Source organism: Vigna unguiculata, chromosome 11, assembly GCF_004118075.2.
Source record: "Vigna unguiculata cultivar IT97K-499-35 chromosome 11, ASM411807v1, whole genome shotgun sequence".
NCBI lineage: Eukaryota > Viridiplantae > Streptophyta > Magnoliopsida > Fabales > Fabaceae > Vigna > Vigna unguiculata.
Genome location: NC_040289.1, coordinates 39,823,461 through 39,838,506, shown reverse-complemented (window position 1 = coordinate 39,838,506; position 15,046 = coordinate 39,823,461). Strand labels below are relative to the sequence as shown.

General features: G+C 33.6%; 1 protein-coding gene across 4 annotated transcripts; it reads left to right on the top strand.

Annotated features, from left to right (window-relative positions):
- Positions 1-471: 471 nt before the first annotated feature.
- On the top strand, positions 472-14,277 carry LOC114168455 (GPI inositol-deacylase). Of its 4 annotated transcripts, none has more exons than XM_028053275.1 (19): positions 472-726; positions 1,062-1,494; positions 2,143-2,391; positions 4,475-4,665; positions 4,750-4,921; positions 5,716-5,853; positions 5,933-6,122; positions 6,562-6,707; positions 7,176-7,352; positions 7,498-7,608; positions 8,240-8,359; positions 8,768-8,924; positions 9,747-9,910; positions 10,087-10,173; positions 10,457-10,785; positions 11,020-11,101; positions 11,377-11,516; positions 12,883-13,159; positions 13,648-14,277. In XM_028053275.1, exons 2-19 carry the CDS (start codon positions 1,204-1,206, stop codon positions 13,978-13,980), a joined length of 3,354 nt encoding a protein of 1,117 aa, XP_027909076.1. In that variant the 5' UTR covers positions 472-726; positions 1,062-1,203; the 3' UTR covers positions 13,981-14,277. The 4 variants fall into 4 exon arrangements, with proteins under 4 accessions (XP_027909076.1, XP_027909077.1, XP_027909078.1 ...); XM_028053276.1 differs by having other exon boundaries at positions 494-726; positions 1,067-1,494; XM_028053277.1 differs by having other exon boundaries at positions 494-1,494; positions 12,886-13,159.
- The last annotated feature ends 769 nt before the right edge of the window (positions 14,278-15,046 follow it).

The following is a 15,046-nucleotide window of genomic DNA, read 5'->3' as shown; positions in this document are numbered from 1 at the left end:
TGTATTGTAGCATATTTTAGTCATTATTTAAGTTATTTTTTTTTGAATTTTTTATAAAGAAAATAACAATTAAATTTATTTTATTTGTTGTAATTATAAAAGATTTTAATTTATTGTTAAATTTATTTTAAAGTTGAAAAACTTATTTATTTTTATGTGATGAAATATAAGATTTATTAACATGTAAAATTATTACTTATTACTTTATCTAAATTTAAAATTTGTATTTTGATTAACTCAATTATTATATATTATTTAAATTGTTTTACAATAAAATATATTTTACTAAAAAGAATATACAAACAACTTAAATATATTATTATTTAAATTTACAAAAATATAATTTTTATTCTAAATTTTAATTATATTTTTATAACAAAAAATATTTTGTTTAATCCATGCATTTCACTGTTAAAATACGGGGCAACTAACACACCTGTTGACGACAAATAACAATATTAGCTAGAAAACATAATTAACGGGGTCTCCTCATTATATATCCATGAAAACTGTCGGGGTCTCTGGTGAGAAATAGATCCGACTTTGAATAAGAACATGCCGTAGGAGTTGTGGACGGAGGCGTGAACTTCACTGTGTACTCTGTCACACTCAGATTGTGACGCGCGCTCTTCTTGTTTCTTTTGTCGTCGTAACTTGCACTAACAAACTTTAAAATAAATTTCTGTTGCACATCTTCACCTTCTTACGCTCTCCTTCGTCTGTTGGGTAACCCTTCTCTCTCTGTTTCCCTCCATCTCTCTATATGTATATATTTGACTTCTCTTCTCTTCCGTGGTAGCGCGGCTCCACGGGATGTGTTTCAGATCTACTTATCGATATTGGAGTTTGCTCTCTTTATTGATATTTTAATATTGCTCTGATTTATGTTTGATGCTTTGGATTATATTATGTTATTCAATTGTGTTTCTGTTGAATTGTGAATCTCCGTCTTATTTGTCGAAAGCGATCTATCTATGTTTTGAGATTGAAGCTGTTCAATCTATGCTTATGTGAATTCTGAGTTGGAGCAGCGATCTGATTCAATCGATTGCGTGGTTTAGTTTAGGTGTTTGATGTTGTTCTGTGTTCGGGTAGCTTGAAGTTCTATTTCAACCAGGGCACTACTATTGTTTGAGTTAGAGAGTTGGTTGAAGTGAATTTTGCAGTGATTTGAAGACTGTGGAGTAGAAGCTTCATTTGAAAATGCCAGGTTTTAGAGCGAAAATTAGGATTGGAATTTTGATTATTGTGGTAGTAGGGATTTGTCTCGCAGCTTTATATGGTTTGCTGAAGCCTATTTCGAATGGATGTATAATGACCTACATGTATCCGACTTATATTCCTATTTCATCTTCGGAAAGCGTTTCTCCTGCCAAGTATGGCTTGTACTTGTACCACGAGGGATGGAAAAAGATAGATTTTAAGGAGCATCTTAAGAAGCTTAGTGGTGTGCCCGTGCTTTTCATCCCAGGCAATGGTGGCAGCTTCAAACAGGTAAGGTCCTATTTCTTTTTGTTCTGAATTAGGCAAAGTTGGTTTGGTTTATGGATACTCGTTTATTTTTGGTTAAACTATTTCAACATGTTAAATAAATATTGGATTATATTGTGTAAAAATGAAGAATGGGAAATATTAATATGTTATTGTTGGGCTTGAGTAGTTTTAATGCTGGGGTATTTGGGAGTAAGTTGATTTAGTTCTTGTAGATCGATTTGAGAGTTGTTAATGTAGTTATGTAGTATGATGACATGTAAATCTGCATATCTAGTTTGCTTTTCTCAAAGTTTGAGGTATGCTCACTTGTTGGCCAAGGTTTCTGATTCGAATCTAGATTCTATGGTAACTCGATTCTCAGTTGCATATCTAGATTCTGATTTGTGAAATTCCTTTGGGTAGGGAATGTTGTTTCTTTTCATTTGTGAAATTGAAATCAAGGAAAAAAGAATAAAATGAATAAAAGATAGAAAATACGGCATAGATTCCTTACGATTTAGGAAACTAACTTTAAAGTTGATAATGATTTTTGGTTCAGTTATTTCTGTCAACATTTTTTTTTTTTAAATTTCATGACTTTTTGTATTATTGTCCCCCAAAATTTTATATTTCTATTGACATTTTCTGTTAGTTGTATCCACTTTGTAGGTGCGGTCATTGGCAGCTGAATCTGATAGGGCATATCAGAATGGTCCCCTAGAGCGTACATTCTACCGCGAGGCAACCCTAAGAGCTGAAGAAGGAGGTGTAGATATAAATTTATCTGGTTTTCAATTACCCAGCCAGTATACCAGCAGGCTGGACTGGTTTGCTGTTGATCTTGAAGGTGAACATTCTGCCATGGATGGTGCCATTCTTGAAGAGCACACTGAATATGTTGTACGTGCTATACATAAGGTATCACTTTTATTATTTTTAGTTTATACCAAAGTGATGCAAATGAATATTGGATGAATACAACCTGGTTGTCATCTTAAAACTCTTGAGATGGTTTATTGGTAGTCTGTAGATCGCCAATCTGTTTTGAATTGAACTTGTTATCATTGTTATGGGCTTGGCCGGTTCACACTAATGGTATTAATAATCTCAATAAACTGATAATTTGTTTCTTATTATTGATTATCAACATCATTAAAATCCAATGAACTAAGTGACTTGTTAGAATGACAGTTAAACCTTCAGCTCTGCTAATGTTGAGTCTTGCTTTGTCTTAGTGCTAGTAATATTATTATTTCTACTTTTAGACCATGTTATGGTAGGGAATAAACTAGTTTGTTTTGTTTGATGCTTTTGAATGACATTGTTCTCTGTTTTCAAGTCGTTCAACCTAGACTTTTGGTTTAGTGTTATCTCATGAATGTTGTGACTTGTTAGAATAATATAGTTAAACCCTTAGCACTGCAAATGTTTATGAAGTTTTTCTATGCATCAGCGCCAGTAAACTTTATTTATTTGTTCTACTTTTTAACCATCTTGACCATGTGTGTAAAAATAAGCAATTTCAAGTATTAATTTTGGAAGGGGAAACAAACAAAGGAGAATAGAGAGTTCTTCAAGATTCAGAGGATATAGACTACAAAGATTTACAGTTATCCATGTATACATTTCGGGGTTAATGACAAAAAGGAGAGATCCCCAACTTCAAGTGCTTTCTCCCCATGAAGAGAAGGGAACCGACCTCCCCAAGTGAGAGGCATTCTCTTTGCTTACCTGTTTTTCTTAGTGGACACAAAATTCAAATTCAATTCTTCTTAACCCTCAGTCTGATGACATGTGGTGGTTGACTGACTCACTAAGTACCCTCATTTCCTACCCTTAAGTCATCCTTTTACAGATCATGATGTATCAGAAGTTTTCTAAAGGAAATGGTCCAGTTAAATTGATTTCCAGCTTCTATTGTTCAAGTTAGGGACAATAATTTTCTTAGCCTTGTTTGGATAGACCTGATTCGCTTAGCCGACATGAAACTTTGATTCAATTTTGCTTATCGTCCTCAGCTCGATGGTGAAATTGAAATTATAAACAAATGAGTAGAAACTTAAATTAAAATTATAAAAGAAAGTTAACAAATTAACACTTGAAAGAATATTCATCTGGACTTGAAGATGAACCTTTTAAAAGCACAAGATAAGATGAAAATGTTTGCTGATAAACATAGGCAAGAAGTGCTCTTTGCGATTAGAGATTGGGTATATCTAAAATTACAACCCAACATACTGTAATCCTTGGCAGAGAAAAGGAACGAGAGGTTGAGTCCCTGATTTGTTGGCCCTTATGAGATTACCATGAAGGTGGGACAGGTTACTTACTATCAACCATGATTACCTGCAGAAAGCAGAGTCCACCCAGTTTTTCTTGTATCACTTGTACCCAACCTCTGCCTTTGATACTATCAGCTGGAGCTACAAGTTGTACCTATAAAAGAAGTAATAGCAGAAGGAGCTGAAGTTCTAGTGGAATGGAACTTCTACCTGGCTTTGAAGCTACTTGGGAATCATCTGATACTAATGAAAAATTTTCAGCACTTTCTTCTTGAGGACAAGGTGAAACTTGTGGTGGGAAGGAAAGGGATTTGGGCCCAAAAAGCCCCATGTCCACTAATGTGTAAAGTCAGTTGTATAGAAGAATATGGATGAGGAGAAAATGGGGGGAGGAGGGAGGGCAGGAACGGGCAGATATGTTTTGGTTGTAAGAGATCAGGTTTTTTAATTCCTGAGACATTCTTGTATCTGTTACTGCAGTTGGGTTATTTATTTCCTAACTGAGTGTATGTAATAAAAATTCATTCTTTATTCTTATACTTTCTTTTATAATCAATCCATTCCTTGCATTATCTTTTGTTTTCGTGTTCTTTACCGTAGACAGTTCTGTGTTATGAACTAGTTGGTGCTGTCTCTAGCATTGTATGAACTATGTTCCTTGAAACAGGTAATTATTGAAAATTGTCACTCTGTTCAATGCTTATGATCTGGCCATGCAGATTTTGGACCAATATAAAGTATCTTATGATACTCGAACAAGAGAAGGTGCTGTGGTTTCGGGGAGTTTGCCAAAAAGTGTGATATTGGTTGGTCATTCAATGGGAGGTTTTGTTGCTAGGGCGGCTGTTATCCACCCTCATCTCAGGAAATCAGCAGTTGAAACTGTTCTTACACTTTCAACCCCACATCAGTATGTTTAATTCCTATTATTGTTTTCTTGTTATATTTCTATGTGCTGCTTAAATGTTTGATGGGATACATGTATTTTATTCAGATCACCTCCTGTGGCATTGCAGCCATCGTTGGGTTATTACTTTGCACGTGTAAATTCCAAATGGAGAGAAGGATACAAGGTTCAAACCACTAACACGGGGCGTTATGTGTCTGATCCAGTACTCTCTAATGTTGTAGTTGTATCTATTTCTGGTGCCTACAACGATTACCAGGTAATGCCAATGGTTTTCATTTTCCCCCTAGAGGCAGTAGATTTTTCATCAATGAATGATATTTGATAGCAAAAGGGGCCTTATTTGTCTTCGCTTCAGAAGATTATTTGCCCTATGATTGTTAACAATTTCCAGATTGTTGGTACCAGCCCCCTTACTATCTCTATTTAAGGGCATTCTTAACTAGTATCTTCTTTTAGTATTATTAAATTTCCATTTTATGTAATGATATGAATGGAGTATACAAATTAAATACTATAAATCTATTTATACGGTCGTCTAGTATTTAATAATATAGAATATGTATCTCTATATAGATAAATCTAATTTTTAATTAATAGGAACTTACTTTTTTCTTAAAAAAGTAAATCAAAATATTTGATAGAATGAGAATTTCAATTCAATTATATAGATATATAGAAAAAAACCATATATAATAATAGAAATGTAATAATATAAATGGGAATTCTTGATAAAAATGAATAGTAATAGAAAATATTTTATTTGGGAGGCAATAGACAATATCTATTATATAAATTTCTTTTTAATTATCCCAATTAGAATATCAGGCCCATCTCTATACAAATAGAATGGCATATCAAGTACAATGAAAACGTGGGTATATAGAAATGAACTTTCTTAAATTTTGTTGGTGTTAAGGAAATCGATCTTTTATCATCACACGATAGAACTTCAAGTTGTACTGTCTTATGCAATCACATTTATTAAACAACTGTTAAATATTATGAACCTTCACATTATATGGTTTATTTTTTGTTCTTTCTTTTCTTCAGGTACGGTCAAAATTAACATCACTTGACAATATTGTGCCCCCAACCCATGGCTTCATGATCAGTAGTACAGCCATGAAAAATGTGTGGTTGTCTATGGAACATCAAGCTATTTTATGGTGTAATCAATTGGTTGTCCAAGTAAGTTGGTCTCTTTTTTGTGAAGAACATAAACTTGTTTCTCCTTTATGGGATTCTTATCGTTTTTATTCTTATCTAGGTATCGCATACGCTACTTAGTTTGATAGATTCTCGAACAGGCCAACCATTTGCAGATACTGAAAAGAGACTTGCAGTTTTTGCAAGAATGCTGCGTAGTGGAATATCACATTATTTTGACTGGATGATGCAGTTACCCTGTTATAAACAACCAATAAACATTCCTGTTCAAAATACAAAAGATGTTACTGGTACATGTTGTTGCTAATTTTATTATCCCATGATTGTTGTATTTAGTTTATCTGAAAATTCTGTTGACAAGCTTTCTGGAATCATCTAATATTCATTCCAGTTCTATTTTATGGACATATAACTGTTGAAACTTTTGCTTATAATACAAAGATAAATTATGCTTTATGGACAAAGAAGATAGTTTTTTCCTTTTTTATTACCAACCATCTTGATTTATACTGGTAAAAACTGTTACAATATACTTGGCATTATGATTTTTCCATAACTGATGGAATATACAAATATTTTTGAAAAATGATTTTGCATTGCTTAGGAAATTCAATACTTATGTCACGTGGTGGTCTTTGTTTAATTGGATTAAATTTTTCCATGTCAATTTGGAAATAAAAATGCCACATTTGTTCAAAATTTTGTATTCAAATTTTATTGTGGCTACAGGATCTCCGCTACATAGGCTGATTGCTTGTCCTGCCAATGTTCATTGGAATGATGGGGGCCTTGATAGAGACCTATACATTCAGATAAATGAGGTGACTGTATTAGCAATGGATGGTCGCAGGCGGTGGTTGGACATACAAAAATTGGTATTTGTTTCTTGTTTCTTTGATACAATATCCAAAGTATTTGACATACATAGGTAAAGTTCTGTTGAAATCATAGGGATTTAGGGTGAGAAGGAGGAAAAGAGAAAACGAACATTGAATAATAGAAATAAGTATTAATATATGTTGTGCAATAATTTGTTAGAAAAGGAAAAAACAGTCATCCCTACTTATATAAATCCTAGGCTCCCAATTCTTTTCGAACTAGGCAATAAATCTTGGGATATGTTGAAACTATGAATGGCCCTTTTCCAAACCTTGAAATGGTTGAGAATAATGGGCTTGTCACCTTGTAGATTTGCTGTGTGGTCTTGTGCTTGAGAGTTTCTACTTTGGCAAAAATGTCCATGACAATTTGAACTTTTGCTCTCAGAGTTTTATAGCCTCATCATTGATAGCAATTGCTTTTGGAATGGTGCAATTGCTTAATCATTTAATCTGGATGTGTAGGGTTTAAATGGAAAAAGTCATTTTGTACTTGTGACCAATCTAGAGCCTTGTTCTGGAATTAGGCTTCATTTGTGGCCTGAAAAGGGGAAATCTGCTACTACTTTACCTCTCAATGATAGGGTTGTTGAAGTAACAGCAAAGATTATGCGCATTCCCTCAGGTCCAGCACCACGTCAGGTACATTATGCCTCTTTCCGGACTACCTGTCTTGTTTGGATTATCTTTATACTACCTTACTATTGTTGAGTTCCTTAAGATAATATGAGGAAGATGCTTAATTAGTTTGGCCACTTATTATATTTAATCTGCAATAATATAACAGCTTGAACCTGGCAGTCAGACTGAGCAAGCTCCTCCATCTGCTGTATTTTGGTTGGGTCCGGAAGATATGCATGGCTTCAGATTTCTTACAATATCAGTTGCACCTCGTCCGGTACAACTTTTAGTTTTGAATGATTTCTTTTTAGATATTAAGAAATTCATATCTTTCTGAGATGTATTCCGAAATATTTTTATGTATTTGATTTTTTTCTTCCCTTGGACCTTTCTGTTCTGCTTGATTAGGAGTTTGAGATTGAATGTTTTTTCATTTTAAAGTTTCCATGGGAAAGCCTATACTTGCTTTACATTTGGTCTTACATTATCTTTCATAAAATTAGAAAGTTGATTTTCATCTGGATGGGTGGATTGTGTGTTAAACTAAATATTGTTTATCTTTTTTCTAATCTTAAAAATTCTTATGTAAGTGTACTTTTGTGTGGCCATACTAATTATGATGACTAAAGATGGAATACTACCGAAAAAAAGAGCTTAAGAGAGTAATTATCTCTCAGCTTATCTTTTTTATTCATAGAAGAAACTTACATCAGGAATATCTATGTAATTAATACTAATAAGTAAACAGCTTATAGGTATAAAGGTTTTCCAATTAAACTACTAACTACCTATATTTAATTCTTATTCTAACAGGAATAATAAAATCAGTTTGCATATAAATAGGATTTAGTTTTTGTAGTTAATAATGTGTTCCATATTTGCTTGTGAAACTACAATGTGGTTCACAGAGTATTTCAGGAAGACCCCCGCCAGCAGCATCCATGGCAGTTGGACAGTTCTTTAATCCCAAGGAGGGCAGTCAAGAATTGTCTCCATGGTTTATGCTTCAATCTTCCTATTCTCAAAAGGTTGTTATTTTTGTGGAATGTGCCGACCTATAAACCCTACACTGTAATTTACTTTTATTTACTGATATGAATTTATTTCTTGAGTTTCTTTTCATTGCAGTGCCTGTTGTTACATCAGAAGTTGTTCTAATTCTGAAGCAGTTTGTAGTATATAGACCTTATATAAAGCTTACTTTGATGCTTACATGTAATGCTGCAACTATTATTAGGATGTTCCTTTTTGTCTTATTAGGTTATATATAACATAATAAAAAAGATATACTTGTATAAAACTTCATTAGAAATCAAGTGAAATTATGCTGTTCGGTGCTAACATAGGGTCTCAATTTTCAGCAACTTGCAAGTGAATGGAACAATTTTTTCTTCTTTAGTGGGCAAAAACATAACATTGATAGGTTGTTTATGCAGGATTTGGTTTTGGAGGAAGCTCATCCGCTAGCTGTCAAATTATCATTTGGCATTAGTGTGGGGCTTCTACCTGTTACTCTGTCTTTGAAAACTGTCAGCTGTGGAATCAGAAACTCTGGACTTCCAGAAGAGGAAGCTGGGGACATTGAAAGTAGTAGTAAGAATCCTAATCAAATACCAAATAAACTATCGTTTAAGGATTTTACTTTTGGTGATAGTTTTTTCTGTGGTGTGCCTGTTTTCCAACTTCATATGGCATCGTGGTGTATTGAAATGTATTTTGTATGTAGTGAAAAGTTCAGCAAGTATCAAAAAGACATCTGAAAAGTAGACGAATGATTTATTACATTGACCCTAAAGGGATTGTAGTTAGTATTGTTTGTGGATTTGGGCTTGTGTTTCTAATAGTTACATTAGTTTAGTACCAGACCTGAGTCCCACATTGAAAGTATGGGATTTTGCTATGGAGTTTATGAGGTCTTGGATTCTCTTACTGCAACAATTAACTTTTGTGGTGTGATTTTCTCAATGTTCTTACTACTGATGTGATTATTAGCATAAATTGAGGTTATGAAATTGTTGTAAATAACATATTGTCATATTGTTATGATAGAAAATATTCTCAACATTTGAAAATGTGGGAAATCTCCAAAAGTTTACAATGTTACCAAATGATATGATGTAATTTATCTTTAATGACAACAATTGGGCTTGAACATGGCTTTCTTTTATCATAACTATTTTTTCATCTTATTCTTTGATGATATACACAAAGAAGTTTGAAAATGCGGGAAATCTCCAGAGGTTTACAATGTTACCAAAAGATATGATGTAATTTATCTTTAATGACATGAGTTGGGCATGAACTTGGCTTTCTTTTATGCATAAAGTTGAATGCATTCTAAATTTGTGATGAGTATTTTTCTGCTGTTTTTACTGTTTTCTTTTCAGCTTAGATAACTATAGCTGGGTATTTCAGGGCTCTGCAAATTGCGCTGTTTCCCACCTGTTGCACTTGCGTGGGATGATACATCTGGTCTTCATATATATCCAAATCTCAATAGTGAGATAATTGTTGTTGATTCCTCCCCAGCATATTGGAGTTCAACCCAGCAATCTGAAAAAACCATTGTTCTTTTGCTGGTATGAATCACCTAATGCATAAAATTCAACTGTTTCCCCCTTAAATTCTTAAACAAATAAAGCATTGGAGTTATTTTCATGCCAAACTGCCAAATTCTACAACTATCTAGAATTCTGGCAGTGGGAGGTATTATGACAATTCTTTTAATTCTTTTAATTTCTCCACTATGCTATAGGTTGACCCACATTGTTCTTATAAGAGTAGCATTTCAATTTCTGTCAGTGCTGCTGCAAGTAGGCTTCTACTATTGTATAGTCCAAAGGTAAATGAACTTCTTTATGCCTGATTTTGTAGCCTTCTATCTTGCATTTTATTTATTTATTTATTTGGATTACCTATAGTCTCATGCCTTTGAAAAACAAATAGAGTTATATTTCCATGAGAAGTTTTTTATTGTTATCCTCTTTTGTACAATTTACTAATTTAGTGTTTTCAATTATTTCACAATGGTAAATTGTTGTATGGTCTATTATCTTTATATCCATCAACTTAATATAAGGATTCCATTAATGTAAAATAATTTTGTTTATTGGCTGTTCATGCAGATAGTTGGTTTCTCTGTTGCTGTTGTTTTCTTTGCTCTAATGCGGCAAGCATATTCATGGGATCTTGATATGAGAATACCATCAATGCTGACTGCTTTGGAATCAAATTTGACACTAATATCACATTTGTTTCCCCTAGCCATTCTACCCATTTTCTTTTCCTTATTCCTTTCACTGCTGATGTCTCAGCCACTTCCTCCATTTGCTAGCTTCATTGGCATCTCTCTTATTTGTTATATCTTTGCCAACGGATTCATAGCCATTATAATTCTGATTACTCACTTGGTATTCTTTGTGGCTGCTGTTACACACATCTTCATCAAGACAAGGTTAGGTGACTGATTGATGTATGCCACTTATCACCCTAAATTTTGCTCAATATGTGTGCTAATGTAAAGAAGGGCAGCCTTGATAAATTGGAATTTGGATAGTAAATCACATTTCTTGTGGATATCTGTTAATCTATATTTATTTTCTTATCTCTACCAATAGAAATTTTAGACCGATAATCAACAACATAAATGCTAATTGTGTCTACGTTTTTATTGATAAATATGTTGCAGGTGGCAAATGTGGGAACGGAATTTTAGCTTTTTTTCTCTTCGTTGGTTTGTTAATCATTCGTCTCGCTTCTTTTCTCTGAAGGTAAAGTACAACGTTATATTTCCTTTGATTGACAAACCAAGTATGTTGTATTTGGCTTTCTTATCCACATTTTGTAGTCCTACTGGTCTAGTATATTTCCAAATTTCATTTTTTATTTTCATGAGTTAATTCTGTGGGGGAAGGGGGTAGTAGAACAGAGGTGGGAGGTAGTCAAGGACGGTGGTTATGCTATAAGTAATTTTTTTATCTTCAGTTTTCGTTTGTACTTCAAGTCAGCTTATTTACCTTTGAATCTTGGTACTTACATTAAACAGGTGGTTAGGGTTCTAAGATCCAATCCAGTACTTGTTATGGCACTTACTGCAATGGTCTTGGCAAGCTTGGTTCATCCATCTTTTGGTCTCCTCATACTTCTCCTCTCTCACTTTCTCTGTTGTCACAATGCATTATGCAGGTATATATATCTACATCTATTCCATTACTGCAGACATAAGTTGATTTAATGTTCTTCCAATTAGTTTTAACAAATGATGTGTCAGTGTGTGAATTTTTCATGGTATGTTTTGATACATGCATGCATGCTTATTGTGGAGAGGGTTCTGGTTCAGAGAAGTTGTCTTATTTCCTTTCTGTTTTCAACATGACTAAACTGTTGTTCTGCAATATTGGTTCTAATATGTTTTTATGTCCTTTTGGATTGGGAATAGGGTTATCAAAAGGGGTTTGTTGATCCACTCTACCTGCCCAAATGGGTTGGGTTGCGCATTACAACATACTTGACTCAGGTTGGATGGGTTGATCAATTCAACCAACCAGCCTTTTGGTTTTATTTTTCAAACTACATTGAACCTATGCATTTTTGTATGATACTTAAGTATTTTCTTAATTTACTTGTTTTATAACTCTTAAACTATAGGAAAGAGAGAGGCATTGAGAAGAAACCATGTGTTTTTGAGAAACAGAAACACTTTATTTACATTGAGAAAACTAGATCAATATAATTAATAGAGGATATTTGATATTCTTGAATAATAAATATATGATATGCCGTTCCTAATATTACATATATAATCTAGATATTTTTTGTTATACAGGATCTTTATTTTTATAAGACTTAAATACTTTTTTGGTCTCTATTTTTGTTGTGTTTGTTCAATTTGGTCCTCTAATTTGGATGGTCAATTAGGTCTTAATTTTTGTCAATTTGGTCCTTTTTTTTTAATGGTATTTAAATTATAATATGTCACGTGTCAGTTCTTGGTTTTTTTTCTCATTACTCAGAACCATTCAACAACCAAAACCCTTCATATTTTGCCCTTTGCAAGACAGTCAACTTGCTCTTATCAATGAATCATTACCCAAGCGTTGAGGAACTCACACCTTCAAATTATAGCTACTAAAGGGGGTGAACCAAGCATCTACATAATCCATTGAGCATCCAATATTACTTGATCTGGGTCTTAGGCACCCTATGATACCCAAGTTATCACATTGAGAACAGAAAAGGGTGTTGTATAATGTATTTGGGCTAGGGGGGTGGGAGGTGAGTAGGATGACAAAAGCACCATTGTTGGGATGCTATCAACTACATTGCTACTATACACTAGAAATCTAGTATTTAATGAGCTACATAGAAGATTAAAAACAACCAGATTTTTAATTGGTAATTAGTCAAGGAGATTACTATTTTATAACCCAAATGGTGGTATTGATGAACCCACAACTGTCATCATCCTAGTATGATTCTTTTTAGGCCTTAGGCCCATCCTATCATGACGTGTTTGACTCTTTGAGACTGATTTTTGTTTTTGTTTATGTAGCAGTTTCCTGACAGCATCTTGTGGCAGCCATGAACAAATTACCGAAAATTTGGATTGTAACAGTGAAGATTATACGGGGTCTGAAAAGAAGAATTTCAAATTTGATGGTAGTTTTAAGCGGACATTCCCTTCAGAAGACAACTTGTCAAACAGTCCTGATTCATCAAGAAGTTTTGGTGACGCACAATTAGATTTATTTCACCATCGCCATGGCTTGTTGATATTGCATCTTGTTGCAACGATGATGTTTGCTCCATCCGTTGTTGCTTGGTTCCAGGTAGACGATATATAACAATTATTGTCATATAAGCAGTTTAAACATATTCTGTCATGCAATCACTTTTCTTGGGAAAATAGGAAAGGGAAAGGGGAATTTGATTGATTGAATTCCCACAACATAATTTTTCTCCTGATTTTGTTTCTCCCTGATGAAGACCGTGACTTACAAAATCTTACCCATTATTTTACGTGATTTTGTTTCTCCCTTACGCAGTTGAAGAAATAGGTTTGGGTTTCTGCTTTCTTGTTGTCTTCCAATGGATCTTTCTTTCCTCTCGAGGCCTTTTCACTTTCACAATAGTGAACTTTTCTGTTAAATGTGCACCTTGTATGTTCTCATCACTTAGGGTGTGGATAAGAAATAAATCAGTGCAGTTAACATTGAAGTTGAACTTATGTTGAAGATGTAAATTTTTACTAGGTCACTGCTTGAACGAAAATGCACTAATATTCTCTTATTTACCTACAAATTATTAATTTTTGCAGAGACTAGCATTGGGTGAGAGCCTTCCATGGTTCCTGGATGTAGTGCTTTGCATTGGCGTCATACTTCATGGCATCTGCAACTCGAAGCCCGAGTTCAATTCCTTCTTCGTGTCCTTTGCTGGGTTCCCCATCCGAAACGTTAGACTCTATTTTATGTATCTTATAGCTGGATACTGGTCCTATTTTTCTGGTCTTACTTTGGCTCCCTACAGAGTGTTTTATGCTATGAGTGCTGTGGGGGCCATTTCCTTCGGTTTAAGAATGTCGCGTAGCTGGAACGCCGAAAAGAGAGAGGTTACTTATAGCAGCCGGAAGCATTCTCACAGGCATTGAAAATTTCCACAACTTTCTTAGAACCAGACAGTGGAGTGCCACGTGTATTTTTTGTAAAATGTGTAATTGTTTCGATGATTGTTAAAGTAGGTCATTGCTGTTAGAACTGTTGTAACATTTAGATGGATAGTTTTAGCGTCTTTTCCATGTGCCGAGGCTGGTTTTGCGGCTGTTGTATCATTGTTTCACGAGGATATTTTGCAATTTTGTCTGAATGTGAGGAATCTAAAGTGTTTCATTCTATTTTAGTGAACTTGTGTCCTAATCTTACAAGAAGATAAACACATTGAAGTTGAATCTAAGTTGATTACACAAGTAATTCACCTTCAGACTGTGTATATTTTTGTTTTTCCTTTTAAAAGTCAAATGTATGTTTTTCTTTCCTTTTGGTAAAAATAGGAAGGAATGACAGAGGGATGATTTTTTAGATGGCAAAGGAGAAATAAAAAGGATGATTTGATGTGCTATTTATAATTTTAGTTATCTTTTTTTAATTATATATTTTTATTATGATAAAAAGGAGTGCAAAATTAAATAAAAACATCAAATTTACTTGATAAAAAGTTGTGTATTGATAAGTTGGGCCATTGAATGACAGTCTTTTGTCCCAAACACTTGAATGAAAGCAAAGCTTCTATGTCATCCTGGTGGGTAGGTTTACTTGTGGGCCCATGTTCTTCTCATACATCACCAGTTTCACCCCATCAAGGGCCCATAACCCTTTGTTTTTTCATAGAAAAATTGGAAAAAAAAATATAAAAATGTTAGAAAAACTTAAAATGGCATGTCTCTACTTCTAAACATGCCAATGCTTGTTTAATTTTAGAATTTAATGGTTTCATTGTTTCCTCAGAAAAAAAAAAGCTTTTTATAGGATGGTTAAAAATGGACAGAAGATAATATACTATGGTGCAACACTATTATGTTAGAAACATATACATCAAAAATATGATGTTATATCAATTTTTATATTAATTTTTAAGATTAAATATGTTTCTAATCTTTAAATTTGAATATAAAATTAAAATTTATTATTGTCACAAACTTTGATATATTTTATTTCTTA

Bases quoted from the DNA above. Each gene is read 5' to 3' on its own strand.
- LOC114168455 (XM_028053275.1), top strand. From the start codon at position 1,204: ATGCCAGGTTTTAGAGCGAAAATTAGGATTGGAATTTTGATTATTGTG. The intron at 5,854-5,932 runs GTAAGTTGGTCT...ATTCTTATCTAG, and splicing joins GTAATCAATTGGTTGTCCAA to GTATCGCATACGCTACTTAG. The intron at 7,609-8,239 runs GTACAACTTTTA...TGTGGTTCACAG, and splicing joins TATCAGTTGCACCTCGTCCG to AGTATTTCAGGAAGACCCCC.